This window comes from Neophocaena asiaeorientalis, unplaced genomic scaffold (genome assembly GCF_003031525.2).
Source record: "Neophocaena asiaeorientalis asiaeorientalis breed wild unplaced genomic scaffold, Neophocaena_asiaeorientalis_V1.1 scaffold4, whole genome shotgun sequence".
Taxonomy (NCBI): domain Eukaryota; kingdom Metazoa; phylum Chordata; class Mammalia; order Artiodactyla; family Phocoenidae; genus Neophocaena; species Neophocaena asiaeorientalis.
Window position 1 is genome coordinate 1,703,232 of NW_020173682.1, and position 22,089 is coordinate 1,725,320.

At 40.4% G+C, this 22,089-nt stretch overlaps 1 protein-coding gene across 2 annotated transcripts in view; it reads right to left on the minus strand.

Annotated features, from left to right (window-relative positions):
- CUBN (cubilin) overlaps positions 1-22,089 on the minus strand; it is a 269,991-nt gene that overhangs the window by 65,166 nt on the left and 182,736 nt on the right. For both annotated transcript variants that reach the window (XM_024750090.1, XM_024750089.1), the window contains exons 43-55: positions 21,572-21,762; positions 21,227-21,410; positions 16,713-16,887; positions 15,341-15,519; positions 13,974-14,183; positions 13,187-13,327; positions 12,206-12,387; positions 9,212-9,383; positions 7,902-8,108; positions 5,976-6,125; positions 4,044-4,165; positions 3,271-3,496; positions 1,592-1,779 (exon numbers count right to left, since the gene is read on the minus strand). In XM_024750090.1, coding sequence (XP_024605858.1) covers positions 1,592-1,779; positions 3,271-3,496; positions 4,044-4,165; positions 5,976-6,125; positions 7,902-8,108; positions 9,212-9,383; positions 12,206-12,387; positions 13,187-13,327; positions 13,974-14,183; positions 15,341-15,519; positions 16,713-16,887; positions 21,227-21,410; positions 21,572-21,762 — 2,327 coding nt within the window. The remainder of the gene's footprint in view (positions 1-1,591; positions 1,780-3,270; positions 3,497-4,043; positions 4,166-5,975; positions 6,126-7,901; positions 8,109-9,211; positions 9,384-12,205; positions 12,388-13,186; positions 13,328-13,973; positions 14,184-15,340; positions 15,520-16,712; positions 16,888-21,226; positions 21,411-21,571; positions 21,763-22,089) is intronic.

The following is a 22,089-nucleotide window of genomic DNA, read 5'->3' on the forward strand; positions in this document are numbered from 1 at the left end:
CTTCCCGGACCGGGGCACGAACCCGTGTCCCCTGCATCGGCAGGCGGACTCTCAACAACTGCGCCACCAGGGAAGCCCTATTTTGAGTGAATTTTTGTATAAGGTTTGAGGTTAAGGGCTGCTTGCTGGAGCTGAGCCCCTCTTGCCTGTCTTGTTTACCCACCTCAGTATCTCTTGGCAAAAACTGGAGTCTCAGGCCCAGCAGAGAAAGAGTGTGTTTCCCAGGCCACTGAGTTTTGTCAGAGTTCCAGATGGATCCCACCCACCAGTGGTTCAGCCTTGCCTGCTGTCAGAGGGATTCCCATTCCATCCAGAGGAGAAACGGGACTGAATAACTTTTCACATTCCATTTTTCCAATGAAGAACTTGAAAGACTTTACTTTGTCTATATATTTGATGTTGACTCAATTCCTGAGAGAGTTCATTTGTTTCATGAAAAAAGCAATTAGGAAAAGTGTATACGATGTTTTGTTTTACATGTATTATATACAAGTCTAGGATTTTCATTGAAACAGCATGCATGGATCAGTTAGATATAAAACATAATTTGAGAGATCATGTCAAATAATAACAACATCGACAATACAATCAACTTCTACTCATTAGGTGGTTTTATATTCCAAGTACTGAGCACTCTTTATGTTATTATATCATATTACGTCTAATGCTTAAAACAGTCCTACTAAAGTAGGAATTATTCTCTTCATTTTACAGCTGAGTAATTTAAAGCCCAAATGTGTAATTGGCTCATAGAGGAACATTCAGGTGGTAAATGCAAGAGATGCAGAGCCCAGATGAATGTTCTTTCCCCTAAAAGGTGTATGTCCTCTTAGCGATAGAACACATGAGATATAAAATAGCACAGATGGAATCAATTTGTAATACAGTTATCACGGTCATAAGTCAATGAATAGTGATGTCAGTGCCACAGGGGCAGTATTTACAACTAGAGAGGAAGAGAGCCTTACTGACTGACCCACGGTCATGATTTTACATGGATGGGTCCCTCACGGTCTGGTCAGCTTGTGGGCACTTAAGGCTCAGGTGAAGGCTGGCGCTAGTGCATGTCTAGCCTTCTGTAATTTTTATAGGATACTCTAAATGTGGCCTGTCATGGTGACTTTGATTCATTTTGTCCTTGAGGGTCTAATAGAAAGAAAGAAAAAAGAAAAGAAAGAGAAAACAAGAAAGAAAGAGAGAGAGAGAGAGGGAGGGAGGGAGGAAGGAGGAAAGAAAGAAAAAGAAAGAAAGAAAGAGAGAGAGAGAGAGAGGAAGAAAGAAATCTGCCCTTCTCTCTTTAGTTTCTGTAGAAAGGAAGAACCGTAAATGCTCATGAGAATTTAATAAGGCGAGACGATCTCCTAAATTAAGTGTCTTTGCTTATGTATTAGTGAATGAAAGTCACAGGGCAATGTGTGTTGTGGTCCAAATTTTAACTCCTAGTTGTTGAGGTTTCTCACTTTTTCATTCAAGAAATCCAAGCAGCAAAATTGTCCTTCTCCTCCTTTGAGAGGCAGTGAGTCATTTCTAGTCTAAACGTTTACGTTCCTGCAACCAGCTTGGCTCCAATTAAATATACAAGTGCACTGACCTTCACAAAGCTGTTCCGACACTGTCCGTCCCCGCTGGGGATGAGGAAGTTGTTGTCAAAGCTGAGTTCCAAGTGTTTACTTTGGTGAGTAATGACTGTCCAGGAACATCTGACGTTCTCGGGAAAATTCTGAGGCCAGTGGGGGGATCTGATTGTACCATTGTCTAAATGAAGTATTCCACCACAACCTGAAAAATTGTCATGGAAAAAGTCATTACTTTGTGAGGAAAATAACAATTTTGGTAACCGAAGACTTCTGGAGAGGACACATTTCTAAATGTGAGATATCAGTGTGTCTTTCCTTACATATGAGTCTCTGACCTTCGGGGCAGGTCCACAGCAAGGACTCTCAGGAAATGGAAGGTCACTGAAGCCACAGGAGGCTACAGCTGTTACTGTTTCGTCACACCTATACTGAACTCACCTGAGACCATTAATCCTTGCCATGAAGAGGACAGACTTCTATCCTGTCTTCAAACAAGAGCAATAATTTTCACTCCCCTTGAGGCTATGTAGTATTTGTGGCCCAACAATCTCAAGCTTTGTATTTTATTACCACTAACGCCTGAGAATACAAGTCTCTACTCATCTGCAATTTTACGTTAACATCCTGGACGGGAGAAGATGATTTTGATCATTTGATCTTAAGATTAAGATCACTTAATCTTCCATTAAGTAACCTGGTTCATTCATATTGAAATGCTGATGGATGAACAATAAATTACAGGGATTGAAAGAAAGAAAAATCTAGAACTATTCTGTAATATTAAAGTATGTTCTTAAGAGATGGCAAAAGAAAAAAAAAATGAACTCAAAACAAAATGAAGTTAAAGAGTATTCCCTGTATCTTTTGCTTTTAAACCCTTGGAAAACCAATGGTTCACCTCAGCTCCCCTCTGCTTCAGCAGCACTCAGAGAGCTCCCCAAACACCTGACTCTTCTAGAAATAACTGCCCTGTGTGATGCTGCAAGACTATGATGAGATCCTGACAAAAGTGTCCAATGCAAGGCTTATATTTTCTGGGAATTTCCATGAAATGTCATAGTTTGCAGGTACAACAAGTAATCTTCTGAAATAGAATCTATCATGTTTTGCCCCATACAGAGCATTCATTCTAAGTCACAAATCTTATCTTGTCACTTTGCTGCTCAGAACTCTTCAGATAGCTCCCCACTGCTCGAGGGATAATATAGAAGCCAAGGCTCTCCAGGATGTGGACTACTTATTTTCCTGCCCTCAGCTCACCACTCAGCATTCTGCCTCCATGGTCCAAGTATGTTCAACTACTAGCGATTCCAACACATCTTTTCTATTTCTTGTGATTCCCTAGTTGTACCATGGCCCTTTGCCTGTGGAGACAGCACGGTGAAGTATTAAGATCAAAGTTTCTGGGCTCTGCTGTCTTCATTCAAATCTTGACTCTGCTGATCGTCAGCTCCACGAGCTGGGCAAATTATCCACCCGTTTCTCCTGTTTCCACCCATGCAAGTGGAGAAAATGTGCACTGATACTGTGTCTTCCTTACAAGGTTGCTTCATGAGATGTCATGTGTAAACATTTAGAACTGAGTCTGACAGAGAGTAGGTACAAAATGTATACTTGTTGGGCTGGGTAATACATTTTAAAAATACATCGATGATAAAAGACAGTAAGCGCAGAGAATGTTTCTTTCTTTTACCCAAAGTCTCTGTGTTCCATGTAGCATAAAAGCCACCATTTTGCACCGAATGGTCCGTGTTAAAAATCACCACCAGCTGGTTGGAACCCGACTGGATTGTCCTGGGGTTTGAATTTCCACAGTAGTGTCCTATGATGGGTGATCCGGGGGAACCACCGTTTCTGACTGTGACAGCGTCCCAAGCACAGGTTGAATGGGCTTCAATGTCAAAATCACTGAATGTCAGCTGCAGGAGAAAAGGGAAGAAATGAGGAAACACTCTGAGCTGTAAGTGAGCCTATCTACGTAGAGTTCGACTGAAGTCCTTACACACCCTTTTATTTTGTTTTAATTTATATAATTTTGTATTTATGTCTCTTATTTCATTCTCCCTTGTCCTCCTCTCTTTTTTTCTTATTGAAGTTTCTCTTGGAAATTTTGAGAAGGGATATTTCTCCCAGAACGGGAGTCATTGGGGTCATCCTCAGTCCCCTGGGCTGGGATGGCAACTCATATCAAGAATATAAATACATCTCTTTTCTGGATGGGGAACTGTCTTCTATAGAGAGCTTCTCCTGTGCTTGAAAAAGAATGAAAGATATTTCATTCTTCATTAGTTGTAAACTTGTAGATGCCAATGTATATACGCTAATCAGAGAATTTTAGGAAGAAGATGACCTGGATCAAAGCCTATTCTCATCACTTGCTTATTAAAAGAACTCTGTTTCCACACAGGACATGGTGCTTTTATTGTATAATTTCAGAATTATTTTACCCACTAATCAAAAACTCACAGTGATGGTGTGGCCTTGTGGGGCTTCCAACAACCAAGAACAGTGGGTCAAACTGTCGTAAGAGGCTGGATAGTTGGGGCTTGAGATGACTCCACTCTCACCTATCTGTACTCCACCACAGTCTGAAATTAGATTGTAAACTTCTAAATAAGAAAGGAAAAAAACCACCAAATTCTGTAAAGCCAAAGTAAATACTACTTATAGCCATCGTACTTTATGATTTTAAAAAAGGACAATAAATGAATAAATAGATGAAATTGTATGAAAGCAAAGTAAAACTAGATGGAAGATTAGAAATAAACAGAATCCCATATAGTGTTAATCAAATGGAATCACACAGTGAAGGCAGGCTCAAGTTTGATACAAAGGAGAAGGAAGATTATCTGAAGCATAAATGGAGAATAATTAGATGAGCATAGAACTGACAGTAAATGCACTAGGGACAAAGTAAAGAACATTGCCTTTCTTAAAAACACTAGGCCTGTGAAAGTAAATGTAAGCTTGAAGAATATGATGAGTACCATAACTAAAGACTTTGTCGTTTGACAACAAGCACATATATTGTAATCAGCTATCGAAGTGTACATTAGTATAGCAAGTTGAAACATGGATACATTTCTAAAGCATGGTATGGTCTGATGTTCCACACAAATAATACTGCTTCCTGAAATCTGACTCTTCTCTTTCAATCTGAGAAAGAAAAACCAGCTGGCAACATGGTCGACTGAATAATCAATCTCACTGTTTTCTCCAACCAACCATTTGGTTATAACACAAAGAAATGTTAAATAAAATTATAACCAAAATATATTTGATTCATAGTCCAACTTAATGGAAAGAAAGGAGATCTCTAAGAACTATAAACTATAAATGTACTCAAATTCCAAGGGGTATCTTAAACTGAGTGTGTCGGTCGAAGAGGATATAGAATCAAGATGTGGGCCCCAGGAGTTGTGGTTTGAGGTTTGATGATCAGGCAAAAAGAGAACATATGGCCTTTGACCTCCACAAAAGCTAGGGCTTTTCCATAAAGTTCAGAATCTAAAAAGACTGCCATATTAGTGAAATGGACTAGAAAAACTCTAATGGCCCAGAGAAGCAGCAAGGAGGAGTACTGTCTGTCTTCAGCTGAATTTTCAGGTACAAACTGAATGTCACAGATACAAATCTAGCACAAAACATTAGCAAATTTTGTTTAGTAATATGTCCAAAATACACATGATGGCCAAGTAGGGTCTATCCCAGAAATGAAAGGATGGTTTAACAAGAGAAAAATCTTTTAATACAATTTTTCACATTAACACATTAAAGTAGGAAAAAATAGGATCATCTCAATAGATGCAGAAAAACCATTTGCCAAAATCTGACAGTAAAAAAAAGAAAAAACTTTTTGTACACCATGAATTGAAGAGACTTCCTTTAATGTGATAAGGAGTATTTATTGAAAACCTATGAGAAGCCAGTATATTTAACAATGAAATGTTACAGGCATTCACATTAAGGTCAGAAACAAGATGCTGTCATCCCTTGCATTTGACATTATGATGGTGGCCTTAGCTAGTGAAATAAGACAAGAAAAAGAAACCAAGAATTGGGATTGAAAGAGAACGATTGCTATCAATTTGCAGAAGATATGACTGTTTACACAGAAAAACCACAGGTAATTTATAGACAAAATACTAGAATGAATAAGAGTCTAGCAAGATCTGTGGGCTAAAGATTGATGTGTTAAAATTTAAAAATTCCTAGATATAGGCAACAACCAGCTAGAAAGTATAATTAAAAATGCCTCATTGACACTACCAACGAAACCAATAAATAAACCTAGAAATACATCTAACAAAATATATGTGAGCTCTTTATGGAAAATGTCATTTAAAAATTTATGTATTATGTTATTGCCAGAGTTGGAGAGCTTATCATAAGTCTTACCTGTAAAGGAATACTGTGCGTGGAATCCAACATGTTCTACACGTTCATTGGTGACAAAGTGTATCCATACCTGAGGATAAGGTATAACCAGTGGCATGCTAGGTTCTGAAGCTCCACAAAGTCTCCATATTGGAAGCCCATCAGCATTACCTGAGCAGAATAACACACCAGTGTCACCATATATATATCTTTTGAAAACTATATCCAATGAATTCAGTAGGAAAAAATAATTTTAAAAAATTTAAGCTATTACATTGATGCATATTTAAATTCTGGTTTAATAGCAGACATTTCACAAACCTCCTTTCTATCTTTCTCAACTACAAAGGAAAGAGTGCCTCCAATGGGTAAAAAAGAATGCTTTTTTTGGTATGGGCCTCTTTCTCTATCATAGGTGTCATTTTGTTCCAATTCATGTTTTCATAATTATTGTTTAGCATATCTAAACAGAGACACAACTGTTAAAAAACTTTAAAAAAAACTTTGGCTGTGCTTTTTTTTTAAGGAGTAAAAAACACAATACTAATAGTGACAAAATACATCAGCAAGATAAAAGTGATAATTACCTAAATTTTAATAATTTCTTCACTGTATCTAATCAACTAAAATGAATGGGATATTCCATACTCAAGCTAAAAACGATCAGATTTGGAGCTATTTTTGTGAATATTATTTTCCCAGTAATCTGATGATCATTTATTGCTCACACTTATGTCCTCACTGTTTAGTCTGTCAGACAACATCACTGACCTTAAAAGTCAACAAAATATAGTATTCTAACTGTCTCTAAAATGAGGGAATCGAGAGAAGACTGCATTTAACTGAATGAAATTTGATAGATAGCTGCTCTGTTTGATTCTGTAAGCCAGTGGTTTTGAACTAAGCAGAGGGGCTGAGGATTTATCAGAATCCCATGCAGAACATTCTCAAACTACAACTTCCATTTCCCTCATAAGCCTTTTCTAGGTTCATCTACCTCCAAGAGGCCAGATGATTCTTCTGCTGAGGCAGTTGGTCTGTGACCATAAACTTTATCAAATTCTCTTTCTGCCCTCCACGTTCCCAAAGCCAGCATCAGTTTCTACAGTTGCCCCAGTACATTGTCACCAGCAAACTGCATTAGCGTTCAGCCTCCTTTTCTCTAAATTTTGCAACAACATGGAACCCCGTGAGCCTTAGACAGCATAGCTGATATATTGATATACTGTTACTTTTCTCCCCCCTTTTTTTTTTCTTTAGGGGGAAAAGAGTGCCAATGTAACACTGGGGACAATTCAATGGATAACTTGTGCTTCCACTATAGGAAAGAACTAAAATGGATTTATCAGCCATGAATGCAGATTTTAAAAAAATTCTTAAGATGGTTATAGTTTACCAGGTATAGCTCAATCCATTTCTATTATGCAAACAAAGACAAACTTGACTGCTTCGGGGATAATTTCCTAACCAGCTTCTATGTGCTTTTCCGTTTAATGCATTGCGAAGTTTCTTTAGACTTCTAAGGCCTAAGGAGAATTCCACGGCCTCTTCTGTGAATCCTGTAAATTCAGGAAACCACCAGCACACATTCTGACCATGTTACGTTCTAGTCTCTGAAGAAAGAAGTCTTGAGTCGATGAGAGTTGAAGGGACCACTTGAACTCATTAACAGGGCAAAGACAAACCAGAACCTCTCCTGGGTAAATGTCACATCAACTGAGACATAGGGTCTAGCTGAAAACACTGATCCATCTCATTCCTTGTTTATAGGGCATGTTGTCCCCAGCTGGGCACGTGCAGAATGATGGCTTTGTCTGAACAATGTTCTTCTGGATCTTATATATAATACATACATTTACAGCCCTTTGTCTCCCTTCATTGCTGGTGGCCTCCAGCCATAAGAAGGCTGCAGGTGAATGGGAGAACGTGCTCCTTGATTGGACTCACCCGCTCGGAACTCAAGGACATCAAACTGACAGTCCTGGTGACTTTCTAGGTAAAAATCCTCAAAATGAATGTAAATGGAGGAGTTTCCCTGGTGTGGATTGCTGAGAGTCCATTCGCAGTTTAGGTTTCTTGAGTAATTACTGACTCCATCGTAGCCAGGAGAAGTAAAGTTTCCCACAACGGAATTTGTAAGGGACCCACCACACACTAAGACAACAGAAGGCAACAGAGAAAGTAGTTGTCAGATCCATGCCATAGCAGAAGATACAAAGAAGACAGAAAAAAATAACGACAACAACCACAGCAGCTTCTTATTGCTTTGATTTGTTTCTCTAGATGAAGTCAGGTCAGGGCTGTGGGTGGGGGGCTGCCTCCTCTTGCCGCCTACAGAAGTGGTTTCTGTGGATTTAGAAAGAAAGATGTACAAAAATAAGCAGCTTCTTTATTTTCCTGAAGATGTAGATTAGGTGGGTGGGGTTTGGCTATGTGTCAGTATCTCCTAATGTGAGCCTGTTGTTCATTAACATTTAATTCAGAGCAATATCTAAATATAACGGTGGTCCCGATGGCTATTGTTTGGCAATCTTCCACCTGACCCGAGAATTTAATTGGATAAAACAGATAATATAACATTGGCATTCCAATGAATTGGCTCCTTTTTAATAGGGAACGAATGCTCCCTGTACCAAGGAAATAACTTAAAGCTCTTAAAAAAATATTCAGTTCCACTCTTCCTAAATTTTAAAGCTCTTAGATAATAACAACAATCCAGAAAGTAGGAGGATATTTACAATAGAAAGGCCACAGCTTGCTAATTTTAAACGCTCTGTATCGTATGTGAACCCCTCAGTCACGTACGCTGGAAATCTGTATAAGGATGGATGGATGCCTGAGAAACAATGAAATCCGTGTGTCTTCAATTACTTTACTTACTCTCCGGGAGCAAGCTGCCCCTCGAGAGGTAGTTATCCTCTTCCAGGATAAAAGAGTTGCCCAAGGGCTGCGGGACTGGCAACCAACTATTATGGCGACACTGCATGGAACTGAGCTAGAAGCTCTTCTAACAGCATTTTCTAAATTTTCTAATTCACAACAGCTGTTTTCTTTCCAAAACTAGAGGTTTCTGTCTTCTGTTTCGGGGGTTTTGTGGTTGGGTTTTCTATCTGGTTATGTTTGTCTTTTGTGGAAGATCCGAGGTGTGACTTTGATCTCTAAAGGGGACATTCATGGCTCCACTGCTGTCGGCAGTAGCTGTGGGACACCTGCAGCGCAGACGATAACACAGGTGTATTTGTAACATCCTCTATTACCTGCGTCTTCACTGGACGTATAGGAGGCAGAGAAGCCTCCATATGGCCTGGATCCATCAGTGAAATAAACAACCTTCATTGTATTTCCTGAAGATTTGATCTCACTGGTACCATTCGTGCTGCTACACAGTTTCTCTAGCTGGGGTGAGTTACTTCTAATGCCATTAAATACCTGTCGGAAAAAATAGTTTAACCTTTAGACACAGTCCATCTGACTGAGTATTTCCTAGGATGTTACATTCCCAGACCAGACACAATTCCTTCTAAGAAAACTCTGTGCTAAAATGAATTACTTAACAATATGGGCACTTAGCCCAGTGCCACAAGCCACCACGTTACCTGGAGCACATTTTGTGGCCTCAGGGTCATTGCACTAAAATGGAAGTATTGCAGTCATGCCCTCCTGCCATGTGGTGACAAGTGAAAAACCGCTGTGCTCTTTGCAACTGGAAACTGTCATCAAAATGTAAAGAAGCTATGCCAACACGCTCACATCTTAGTTCACAGAGTTCACTGGGGAACAATTTTGTTTAACAATCCATCAGGACCTTTGATATTTGGAAAGAAGGCTTAAATGTTAATCTCTGATGATCTGAAGTATAGAAGAACTCAATTTTTTTTTTTCGGTACGCGGGCCTCTCACTGTTGTGCCCCCTCCCGCTGCGGAGCACAGGCTCCGGACGCGCAGGCTCAGCGGCCATGGCTCACGGGCCCAGCTGCTCCGCGGCATGTGGGATCCTCCCAGACCGGGGCACGGACCCCTGTCCCCTGCATCGGCAGGTGGACTCTCAACCACTGCGCCACCAGGGAAGCCCAAGAACTCAAATATTTTTAAATGCCATTTTTTTATTGGAGTATAATTGTTTTACAATGTGTTAGTTTCTGCTGTACAACGAAGTGAATCAGCTATATGTATACATATATCCCCTCCCTCTTGGACTTCCCTCCCACCCAAGTAATTTTAAAAATCAATCTCAATATAATAGTTCTTTCCTAATTAGTCATGCATTCAAAGCTTCGATTTTCTCTCTGGTTTGAATTTTTTAAAATGGATTAGAGCATTGTGGACTCCAAAATATTAAACAACTCCAGTTATGCCCATAGTTATGATAATTGGCAAAATGTTATTCCACTTCTTTACAAAACCAAGGGAATACTTTAGTACAGCTCAAGAAAGATCCAGAAGTGACTAAACAATAATAGATTGAGCGAGTGATAGTCCTGTTTCTAAAAAGGACTTGAATGGTTTATGATTAGAAATAATGAGGCAGAGTATGACACTAAGAGCTACGGACAAGGATAATGTATTCCATAACAAAAGCTGTACGCTTTTTTATTTACTGTAATTGATCATTAAATTTTGTTCTTCGGGGGCTTCTGGTTTAAAGTGACTTCCGGCTCATAGGACAGGACACAGAGCTTCCTATCATTTACTGAGCACGGACAAAATGCCAGACTCTGCTAATAACCCACTGGGATTACCTTATCCAATTAGCAAAACAACCACTCAGACATATAATATTACCCCTGTTTTCCAGATTAAGACACTAGAATTCAGAACAATTATGCAATTTGCCAAAATTCAAAGAGCCAGTAGTAATAAAATTGGGATTCAAATTATCCCTCTGATTCCAAACCATGAAGTAATGCATAAGGAAACAGAAAGTGACAAGTATTTCAATAATTCTAAAAACAGGAATGGGCAACACACTGCCAGAATCAAAACGGATTATTCACAACTAAAAGGCTAATGGAATATATGCAAAACCATGATCAATGGCCTTTATCCCACTGACAGAGGCAACCGGACATGGGAAGTGCTTGTGGGTGCATCTTAGGGTAGTCAGTCAAGGAACAGAAAAGAGGTCAGTGTGGTTGGGTCCTAGTGAGCAAAAGAGGAGGGGGGTTTGAGATGAGACACATGGGTAGAATAAGGAAGGGGCAGCAGATAATGTAAGTCCAGTTGGGCCATTATGAAGATGTGGGACTTCCCTCTGAGTGAGAAAAGAAGCCATTAGAGGCTTTTCAAGGAAAGCCTCATGGTCTGATTTAGGTTTAAACCCATCACACTGGCTGCTGTGTCGAGATGCAGAGAGACAAGGGTGGAAGTAGAGACCAGTTGGAAGTTATTAAAATAAATCTAAATGAGTGGTGATGGCGGTCGCAGTGGATGTAGTGAGAAGTAGTTAGATTCTGGATCTCTTGTAAAGATCTAGCCGAGCGAGCTGGCTTATGGGTACAGTTTAAGGATGTGAAAGAAAGAACTCCAAAACAGACATCAAGGCTTTGGACCTGAGCAACCGGAAGTTTGGAACAGTTATCTACTGAGATAACAAAGACTGCAGAAAGGGCAAGTTGGGTGGAAAATATACTAATATTCGTCTACAGTTAATACAGTATAAACATATATGTATCTGTCGTTCACAGTTAACACTCACGGATTTCATTAGCTTTCTTTTGCTAAGGGAAGCTAAGAATACTAAGGGTATTATACTTATACTTAAATATAATATTATACTCAAATATAATATTTGAGATTATACTAAGGGTATAATCTCAAAGCATGAGCTCGGCAACCTGGAAGACAGTCGACCTTGGTCTTCTAGAGGAGTCACTCGGCACAGCCAGCAGAGAACAGTAATTATGCAGGACCACCCATCTGCTTAAAATCTTTGGTGGTGGCTTGTCCTGTGACTCTGGTCCCAATCATAGGCTTAACTTTTCGGCTTACGCAGGTTCTTCCATGCGTAATGATCATTTGCTTGCAAATATATCCTGCCTGTGACCCTGATATAGGTTGAGACAACTAATAGTCTCTTAAAACAGCTTTTATAAAAATTATGGCAAACATTTATTGTGACTTTGTTCTACCTAAAATACTTAGAATTTGTGTGAGATACAGTTGCACGGAGGGGAATATTCCTGACCGATTTATGGGTCAATAAACTCCTTAAACGATGGACTATAATATTCCTGACAGCAGGGGACACTTACTGTCATATGCTCACTGCCGCAGAATGGATGGTCTTCTAGCCTCAGGTTGTCAAAAGTGAGGGTCACCCGCTGTCCTTCCTGCACAGTGATTCTCCATTCACACATCCAGCCATGAGGATTGGGGTTCAGGTAGTTGGGAGAAGTGAAGGTCCCGGCAGGGCCCTGGAGATCCCCACCACATGCTGGGGTGGGGGGGAAGAAAGAGAGAGAAGAAAACAAAACCCAAAAACCTAAGAAAACTTCCAATCCAATCCTATAAGGAATGTTCTCAAAAGTAAAGCATTTTTTTTTATTGTCCCACTAGACAAAATCAGTGCTCTTATTTATCACTGTATGTACACAAGGACTGTCTCTGACATTTAATATTTAATCTCTGCTTCCACAGACGGTAGTTCACTGGCAGCCTTTTGTCATCATGGCCCAAGAAATATGAGAGTCCAGTAAGTGCAGTGATCATCAGAGTCAGGAAAATCAGAGGGCTAAAGTCAGCATCCAGTTTTTTCAAGACAAGATCTTTATTTCACCTGAGCTTGTCAGGGAATTTGGAATGCAAATTCTGAGTGACTCGAGCACTAACAGACTGGCTTTCTTTTTTTTTTTTTTTTTTTTTAACATCTTTATTGGGGTATAATTGCTTTACACTGGTGTGCTAGTTTCTGATTTATAACAAAGTGAATCAGCTATACATATACACGTGCTCCCATGTGTCTTTCTTAAGATGAGGAACGCGGCTCTCACCTCCTGACACCCCTCACAGCATTAGATCCGTTCCTTTGTAGCACTGATTGCAGTTGTGACTTTTCATCTATTGGTGTGACTATTTGATTAATGTCTGCCTCTCCGCTAAACGAGTAAGGCCCAGGAAGACAAGGGGCACGGTGTCTTTGTTTAGTTATTGTCACACCAGTGCCTAAGAGGAGTGTCTATCCAATGTAGGTGCTCAATTTTATATATATATATAAAGTGAATCAAAGAACATACCTTCCACGCTGGAGTCAAACCGTAGTCTGAATCCTGAGGCAGTGAGAGAGCCGTCTGTGACAAACCTGACCAAAGCAACATTGCCAGAAGTATCTATGCTGTCAGGAATGGTGTTTCCACAGTATCTGCCCAATAGAGTACCTGTGAGAGTCAAATAATTAAGTATTTATATGTCCAGGTGATTGATTTCATTTCACCTCTACTTGAGAAATTCTGCATGTACGAAGAAAAAAATAATAATAGATAAGACCCTGGCCAGGAAGAAATGGTGACCTCTGGCAAGAGAAGCAGGTCAAACGTGAATAAAAATCAATATATTCAAGTATATGAGGAAGTGTAACAAAAACAGCAACCAATCAGAGCCGAGGGCAGCAGCACAACGAGGAAGGCTGCCCACGTGGTCAGTGAAGTGGTCCAAGGCGACGGAGTGACAAGCACCGCCCGATAATATTTCCAGGGTACGTCACCGTTTCCCTCCTTACCTTACAGGGTGCCCCTCAGACATCTGAGCCTGGCCCTGGAAGGTCTCCCTGGAAGAGGATGCCTTCCGGACACAGTGCTCTCAGGATAAGCTATATAATGCACCGGGGCTTTGGGCACCACTGTTTCAGGGGTAAGAACTGAGGGAGAGAAAACCTGGCACTGTCCAGAGCTGACTGATCTGCACTTCTCCGCAAAAAAAAAAAAAAAAGTCTTGCCTTACTTGGAAATGAGGAAATTTCAGAGGCTGAGTGAGTAACCTGTGAAAATAGATAACCCCAAAAGACAGCAGACGTATCTCACTGACCAGACGTGTGGTTTTCCCAGATCTCCACGAAGTCTCGTTCACAGCCAGATGAATCCTGAAGGCTAAAGCCTTCAAAGCGGATGGTGAGATAATGTCCCGAGGGTCCCTGGAGATGCCACTCACAGAACAAGTCGTCTGCATACGGAAGCGTTGGGTACCCGCTGCTTTCAATGACTCCACTTTGCCCTGTCACCCTTCCTCCACACTCGGCTGCAGAAAAAGAGCAATATTCTATCACAGGTTTTCTTTTTTTTTAATTCAACCAGCACATTTAAAAGCTTTTAGGTGCCAAGTGAACATGAACTGAAGTTTTAAAAATACTGAAAAGGTATGAAATGAAATCTGCTATTGGTGTACAGAGAAATGATACCACAAGTCCAATCTAATAATGGGAAAGGGAAGACGGAAAGATGTTGAATGGCATATTCTGTAACGTCTCATGAATTCTCTTGGGACACTATGTAAGAGCTATTAGCTGCAAGTAGGTTTCATTCCAGAACTAACTGAGAGATTGATAAGGGCCTGCCTAGTACCCTGTGTTAGTGATTCTGTAGACTAAGTCCTAGCTCAGCTAAAAACAATGCTGTGGTTGATTAGTCATGCCTACCATTTCTGGTTTATCAAATAAACGGGTTACTGTAGTAATGGGTATCTCAGGGCCTTGAAAATTACTATCCAATTATTTCTTATCAGCTGGATGTGGGAGATTGAATTATATACAACTTGCCTCAGGCTATAAAATGACCCATGGTGTGGGTTAAATATTGTTACAACTAGGCTTTTCAAGTTTTGAACGCATTAAATATGTTTGGTTAGTGTTCAGACCCAACAGATACTAAATTCTATGTAATTGTGACCATATTGTAGTGAATCTTCAGAATGCATTATTTATTACTCATTTTTTAAAGGAAGGAAATCAAAACATTGAATGAACGACCTGGCGCTAGACACTTAGGGGAAAATACATCTCGATTATCTATTAATGTTGAGGAGGTCAAAGTCACTGTTCTAAAAGTAGTTATTTGATTACTAAAGAGTTTTACATTTTAATATTGTACGTATTTCACGACGAGAGGAAGAAACAAGAATTTAACTGGATATGTTTTCCACTAACAAGTTAGGGAAAAATACAAAATATTCAAGTTTACTAAAAAGAGTATTTTTAAATGGAAATTAAAGTAAAAATTAAAATTGATAAATGACTTTGTGGCTTTAAACATTCACATTCCTAACTTATTTCTATCATTAAAATAACTGTGAAAATTAGGCAGATAGAAAGGCTTCTTTAAAAATGGCATGATCATTTCAAAAGTTTTAATGCAATTATTCTGTCACTACTTTCTTATTGAATATAAAAATGTTGTTACCTATGGAATACTTGGCCTTGAATCCCACATGAGTGGGGCTGCTGTCAGACCGGAATCTCAAATACATCAGCTCTCCTGAGGACAACTGACTGGCGGGCAGAGAAGCTCCACAGAACTTGGAAAGCATCGGTGCATTTGAATCAGCACCGTCTCGCAACTCAAGGTAATTGGACGTACAGCTACAGTGGAAAGAAAATTCTGTTTAGTTTGCAAAGTCTATGGCTTTGACATATTTTGATAATAAAGATTTCACTTTCTCCAAGGGCATTATTAAATCGTCATTTCTGTAGCGCTATGTACACAACACAGCGTAGACACTATGACAGAGTCAGTGTTGGTGGTGTGTCACTTCGAAATGCCATATGATATTTTTCTGAATTATACACTCCAGTTTGTAGCTGAAAAAGACAGGTTTTACATGTACCACAATGAAGAATATGTACTCGCCTTCCATATTCTGTTGGTCTTAGAAATGTAAAGATCATTCTCGAATCAACCCCTAGGAATGTCAAAACACAAGGATTTTGTTTCACATGATGTTATGACACATTTCACATGACAAAGATGAACTCTCTCTTGATAGCTATGTAACCGGGGCTAAGGGAGAATCTCAGCTGGAATTTTCCATGTCCCTAAAAGGGGACAAGTATTTACCCAGTATTTCTTGAGAAAGTCAACCAGCCAATTAATGCTCAGTGAGGGGAGAGTGGCATTATATCAGGAGTCCAGAACTGGAAAGCAAAAGCTCTCATACCTAAGCTTTGCACCCTGCACGTATTCATGCAGATGTATACACATGTTTGTTAAATAAAGAGAAAGATACAGATATTTTTCAATCTAGGTAGTTATTCCATCTGTGTTCAACATAGTCAGACAAACCCTCTGGTTTGTAATCTTTAAAGATTCTTACTAAACAGAGATTGGGAAATCGTATTGTCCTTGCTTTCGTCCTGTCTCTGACACTGGTGACCTCGGGTGTCACAAATTTCTATTTGTTAAACAGATACCTTATCATTTATGACACTGAGTATGGGGCTGGCCGAATAAATATTCGTCTACCAGAGACACTCTCTTTTTCCTGTGGGAGGAAGAGCGGGTAATATAAATCTCAGACAGCCACCCTCCGTGTCTCTCGGAGGATGTGCACAGGGTCAGGAGGGACAGTGTCTGTTTACATCATCTGCTCAGCTGATGGGTGAGTGTCCGGCAGGCAAGGTTTTCAAGCTCCCGGTGTTAAGCATTTCCCTTCCCCGTCCCTAGATTTCCTTTGCCTTATATGCTGCTGAGCGAAGAAGAAGGAAATTGTTCTGAGATGTGACAGCTGAAAAATACTAACTCTGGGTAGGAGGAAAATTAAACGGAGGTGACCTACTTGGGTGTTACTTCGACATTGAATTGATCTTCAAACTGCAGCCTTATGAGCTTCCCCGGAGGAGCAGCTATGAGCCAGCTGCAGTCAGCGTGCTGTGGATAATTGCTGGGGTGGTTGGGGGAGGTTACGTATCCAGCAGAATCCGCATCGTGGATGTAGATATTGCCCCCGCAGGCTGTCAGGAAACACAGTTAAATCAACCTACCATCTGGAGACAGAGGATGCAGGTGACTGCCACCTCCATTTTTAAAGGTCTCTTTATCTGTACCTCCAATCTTAATTTCATCTGGAATTATCCTCCTTTTCTTTTTAAAGCAAATACATTCTGAATTTGCTATCAAGGGAGCTATCACATGTACCACTTTTTAACTCGCCAAACCATATGTTCTCATTGGAAATTTCACTCCTTCCTAAAGCCAACCAAAAGATTATGGTGCATGGTGCATGCAGTAGCACATCATGGAAGCATAACGATGTACCCACCACTTTGATAAGCGTGTAAAGGCACCAGCACTTTAACTGCCCCCTGACCATTCAGGTCAATAGACTGATGTTTAAAAGACTAAGCAGATATACATTTTGTACAACTCTGTGGACATTCACTCCTTATGTTTCTTTGGGATTTAGGTGCATCTGAAGAGCAAGAGATGAATGGTATAAGAAATTTTATGAGCCAGTTTTTTCGAGAAGATAATAAGCTTTTAATATTTTTTTAAAAAGCCCAAAGTGTTAAGTAAAAATACTTTCCTTTTATCAATAAACATTTTTTTGGGCAATCTCAGCAAACAAACCACGTAAGAACAATCTGGGTACTTACAATGCCAATGGAGTTAACCTGTTCAATAACTTAGCCTCACAGATACTGAATCTGCTAAATTCTATTGACATTTGTTTCCAACATCATTCAGCCGCTTAAGGGCATATCCTGAGTTGTGCCATTACCTAGAACTCCTTCATCTCTGAAACCCTAGACGTTGAGCTCCTTTGACTGCCTTTAACTCCCTTGCTCCTGGTCTTTCCTTCAGATGCTCCTTGCAAAACCCCAATTCGGTGGTTGTGTTCCATTCAAACCATTCGTGGAAATTGATGCCACAACACATGCACGTTCTCCACTCTCGACACTGCTAAGCCATCCTCCCGTTTCATCAGATAGATGACAACAGCTGTATAAAACCAACTCGACTCCCCAAACCCTTCGTCCTCCCCGTTCCCTCTCTCATCTCAGCATGCTACTCTGAGTCCTCTTTTAGAAAGGAGAAGTCAGATGAGAAGTCCCTCAATTTTTTACCCCTTATTTTTTACCATCCTTAAAAATTCATCTACATCTCTACCCTCCTTTATTTCTCCCTGTACGCTGCCTTCATGTATCTCGGGGTTGGTCTCCCAATCCATTCTGTCTCTTTAGGGACCCTGCTCTATTTAATCCCTCCATTTATCCTGTGCTTTTAATCTCATTCTCTCCCTCTCTCTCTCTCTCTCTCTCTCCTTTCCCTCCCCTCTCTCTCCTCCGTGATACTTTGACCTTTCCACGTATCACGAGCTCAAGTAATTTACAGCCACTTTCTTTACGTCTTCCTTCCCCCTTCACTCGTCAACCCTCTGAAAGCACTCTTTTCCTGGTCCCCCATCACCCTACAGTCACTTTACCCAAAGATGTTTGAAATCATTATTCTGTATCCACAGCAGTTAACGTGTTGACCACACCTTCCTTCTCTACATTGTTGCCCCTGAGCTTCCTGGACATTAGCTCTTCTCCTCCTCCTTTCATCCCTCTCACCATTTCTCCTCTGGTCCTTGGGTGCGTCTTTCCAGGCCTTTCCTGGCATTGCTGGAGGTCCCCAGGAATCCCCCTGCAGGCCCTTCATCTTCTCAGTATAAATAATTTCCTGGCTAAGGTCATCCACCCTCGTGACTTAAACTGCAACCAGTCTTCTAACAGTTCCCGTATTTCAAGATTCAGCCCAGATCCCTGTTCTGACCTCCAGACTCCTGGTCCAGTGCAGGGGTCTACTGGACATCCCGAGGGGACATCATTCAGAGATTTCAAACCGAACATGTCCCAGACTGCCCTTACTACCTACCCGCCGCCCAGAAGTCCGTACACAACTGCATGATCCTCTTCTTACTGACCACCTCGTTTTCTCCTTAATACTTGTTGCCATATGACACGCTGCATCTCTTATTTATTATCTGCATTTTAACACTGAAATTAAGCTCCATGGGGACATGGATTTTATTCGTTTACTGCTATATCCCCGGGGCCTAGCATAGTGTCTGTCACACGGCAAGTTCTTAATAAATGTTTGTGGGATAAATGGATCCACCAGCCAGAAACCTGGGGGTCATCTACGGCACCCTCCTGTCCCACATCCAAATCCACTCAATTCCGTATCTATAATCTCTCTCAGTATCCCTTGTCTTCTGCATGCTTATTGCCATTGCCTTTGTCCAGGACCTAATAATTCCTCCCTGAATTACTCTTTCACTTGCTCTCTCCACCTTAGTCTCTCCCCCTCCACGTGTTTTCAGTGCCACTGCCACACGGGTGTTTCTAATCTGACAGTGCCATTCGTGTTTTGGATTAAAACCTTCCAAGGGCCCCCACTGCCTTCCAGTGAACATCTTAACTCCTTTTGGTGCCGCCCTCCTGATTCCTGCCTGCTTCACCACCATGATGTTTAGCTCCTTTTGACTCTCTTCTCCAGCAGTTGTGAACTCTTTCAAATTCACGGAAACGCCTTGTTATCGCACAGCCATCGAGACTTGATATGTTGTCACCTCCTCTCTTCACTGACTGGCAAATCTCTGTCAGTTTCCTTCCTCTGGGAGCCTTCTCCCACCCATAGCTCCCGACAGCCCCTCCTTCTAGCCTCATCGTACCGTGTCCTACCTGTGCCTTTGCTTGTATGTCTCCCCCTCTGCACTGAACTCCTCAACAGACTTGGTAGTTTGCAGTGTGAAGCCCTTTGTAAATGTCCAATTAATTAATTAGAATGTCAATCAGTCCAGTGAGAATAAAAGCACGGAGCACAGGGACACAGAACTCTCAATCAACCGTACTGAAGGAGTGTCCTTGGAGAACGATGGTGTAGGACAAGGCTAATTCGATGCCACAAGTTGTTCACTGAATAACATGTGTTAAAAGCTGAGGAACTGAAGTGGCAAAGAAGTTGGTGTGCTGGAAAGACAGATGGGGAAGTAGAACTGACTGTAGTTATAGGAAATGGTTGAATCAGAAAGTTGAGAGAAACAAAGAGTGATCATATCGCAATAGGTTTTGAAATCAAAAGACTTTTAAGTCTAATATTGAGGCAGAAAGACGGGGAGACGGTAATGGCCATACCGTTCTTGCATGAACAGAGGGTCAAAAAAGCAACGAGTTACAGTGTTTGCAAATCTATAAGGCTCTCTAAAGGCTCAGGACCAGGTGAAATCCTGCCCATTCACAACTCAGCAGCAAAGCTCAGAATGGAGATGGGGAAGGATGAGAAACTCGCTACCTATAAGGCAGCGGTACTGGGGTCACAAAGCTGTACTGGTAAAGGCTCCTTCTAAGCGTCAGAGCTCTGTGGTCTGGGAAGTGGTGAAAGGACATTCCCTGTAGTCATGGAATCTACACGAGGCATTAGATGATTTTCTGTGTCAGTTGGTGGAGACGTACTTCCTCTCCTCTCTTCAAATGAAGACATTCTGCTGACATTTTCAATTCTCATATCATATTTTGGAGAATGTGCGATAAAACATATGTGGTTCAGTTGGATTGATACAGATTTTGAAATATGTCCAGGAATCTGTCATTGAGGTCATAGGGTTATCCTGAAATCCAAATTATCTAATTTTAAGGGGACGAAGACTTACTCTTTACAGACACCACGCCTTCCCTTTTTTGAGGCTATGCTTGTTTACTTATTTATGCAATTAAACATTATCTAAAAATAAATGTCACAAAAATCAAATCATTACAGTAGAATTAAATATAATTACAATCAAGTATGATTAAGACAAGGTAATTAAGTAAAGATCATTACTGTAATATATAATTAAATGGGTAATAATAGAATCAGAGGATTATATGTTCATTTAAAAAGAAGCATACAGATGATTACAAAACAATGTAATTATCATTCTTATAATGTTTCTATAACTGTATGTAACATAATTAGACATTGCATAATGGAAAAGTCTAAGGAATTTCAGGGGATCATTAAGATCAGCTCAATTTATACTCATGGAGAAGTTCACTTTGTTCATTCTCTTGATATGTGGCCTTGGAACAATCTAAGCCTCAACTTACTTATCTGAAGAATGGGCACAATGAAGAAAATGTAGTCGTGATGAGATATCAAACGTATCAAGCATAAAGTAAGTGCTTGATAATAGGTAGCTACTCTTATTACATTATTATTGTTAGTTCAGAAAAAAACTTTACATATTTTTTTCTCAAATCTATTTAAACAAAAAAGGCCAAGCAATTGCAGAAAAAGTCAGACATTATTCTCAGTGAAAATACTTACCTAAACTCTTTGCCTCATATGTGATTTTAAATCCTCGTCCTTCATTACTATTATCAGAAATGAACTGAACAAACATTTGATTATCTGAGGTGAACAGAGTGGACGAAGGTCGACTGCCACAAAAACGCCCATTTCCTCCATGGGGTCCCAAGGGTGGAGAAGAGACATCAGGTCCATTTTTTAGCTGGAAAGACAAATTAAAATTGCACGATTTCCTTCACACTGATAAAGATGAGGTATACAAGTTCTATCAGTTTACAGCCCAGGAGGGGAAACATCATCGTTTTGTTTTCTGAATGAAGTGTGTAGAGAAAGTAGTTAGAAAAAGCAGCAAACAACACCTACCACCAAGTAATCCCCCTGGCTGCAAGAAGAGTCTCTATTTGGAATCTGGAAGGGCTGCTCAAAGTGTACAGCGATGGTCAGACCACTCTGAACCTGGACATGCCAAGAGCAGTTGAGGTTGGGAGTGTAGGTCTCTGCATACCTGGGTGATGTGATAATCCCTCTGTCTGCATGCAAGTATCCACCACAACCTTCCCAGGAAGAAACAAAGACAGTACATTTAAATCACTCACAACTGGATTTTTTTTTTTTTTTTTCACAACTGGATTTTGATACTTCTTCTGTTTGTCTTGAGAATTTTCAAAGTATAGGCAATAGAAATGTGGTTTGAAACTCACTCGGGACCAAAAAATGTTGGAAACAATTAGCGCAACAAGCTTGGATGGAGCTCAGGCTCCTCGGTACTCATTTTGTTTTTGTTTCTAAGATACGGATGTAGAAGTAAGCAGTGGAGACAAATCCCTTAACTTTCATGAAGCTTACTTTGTAGAGGAGTCAGACGTACAACAAACACCTAC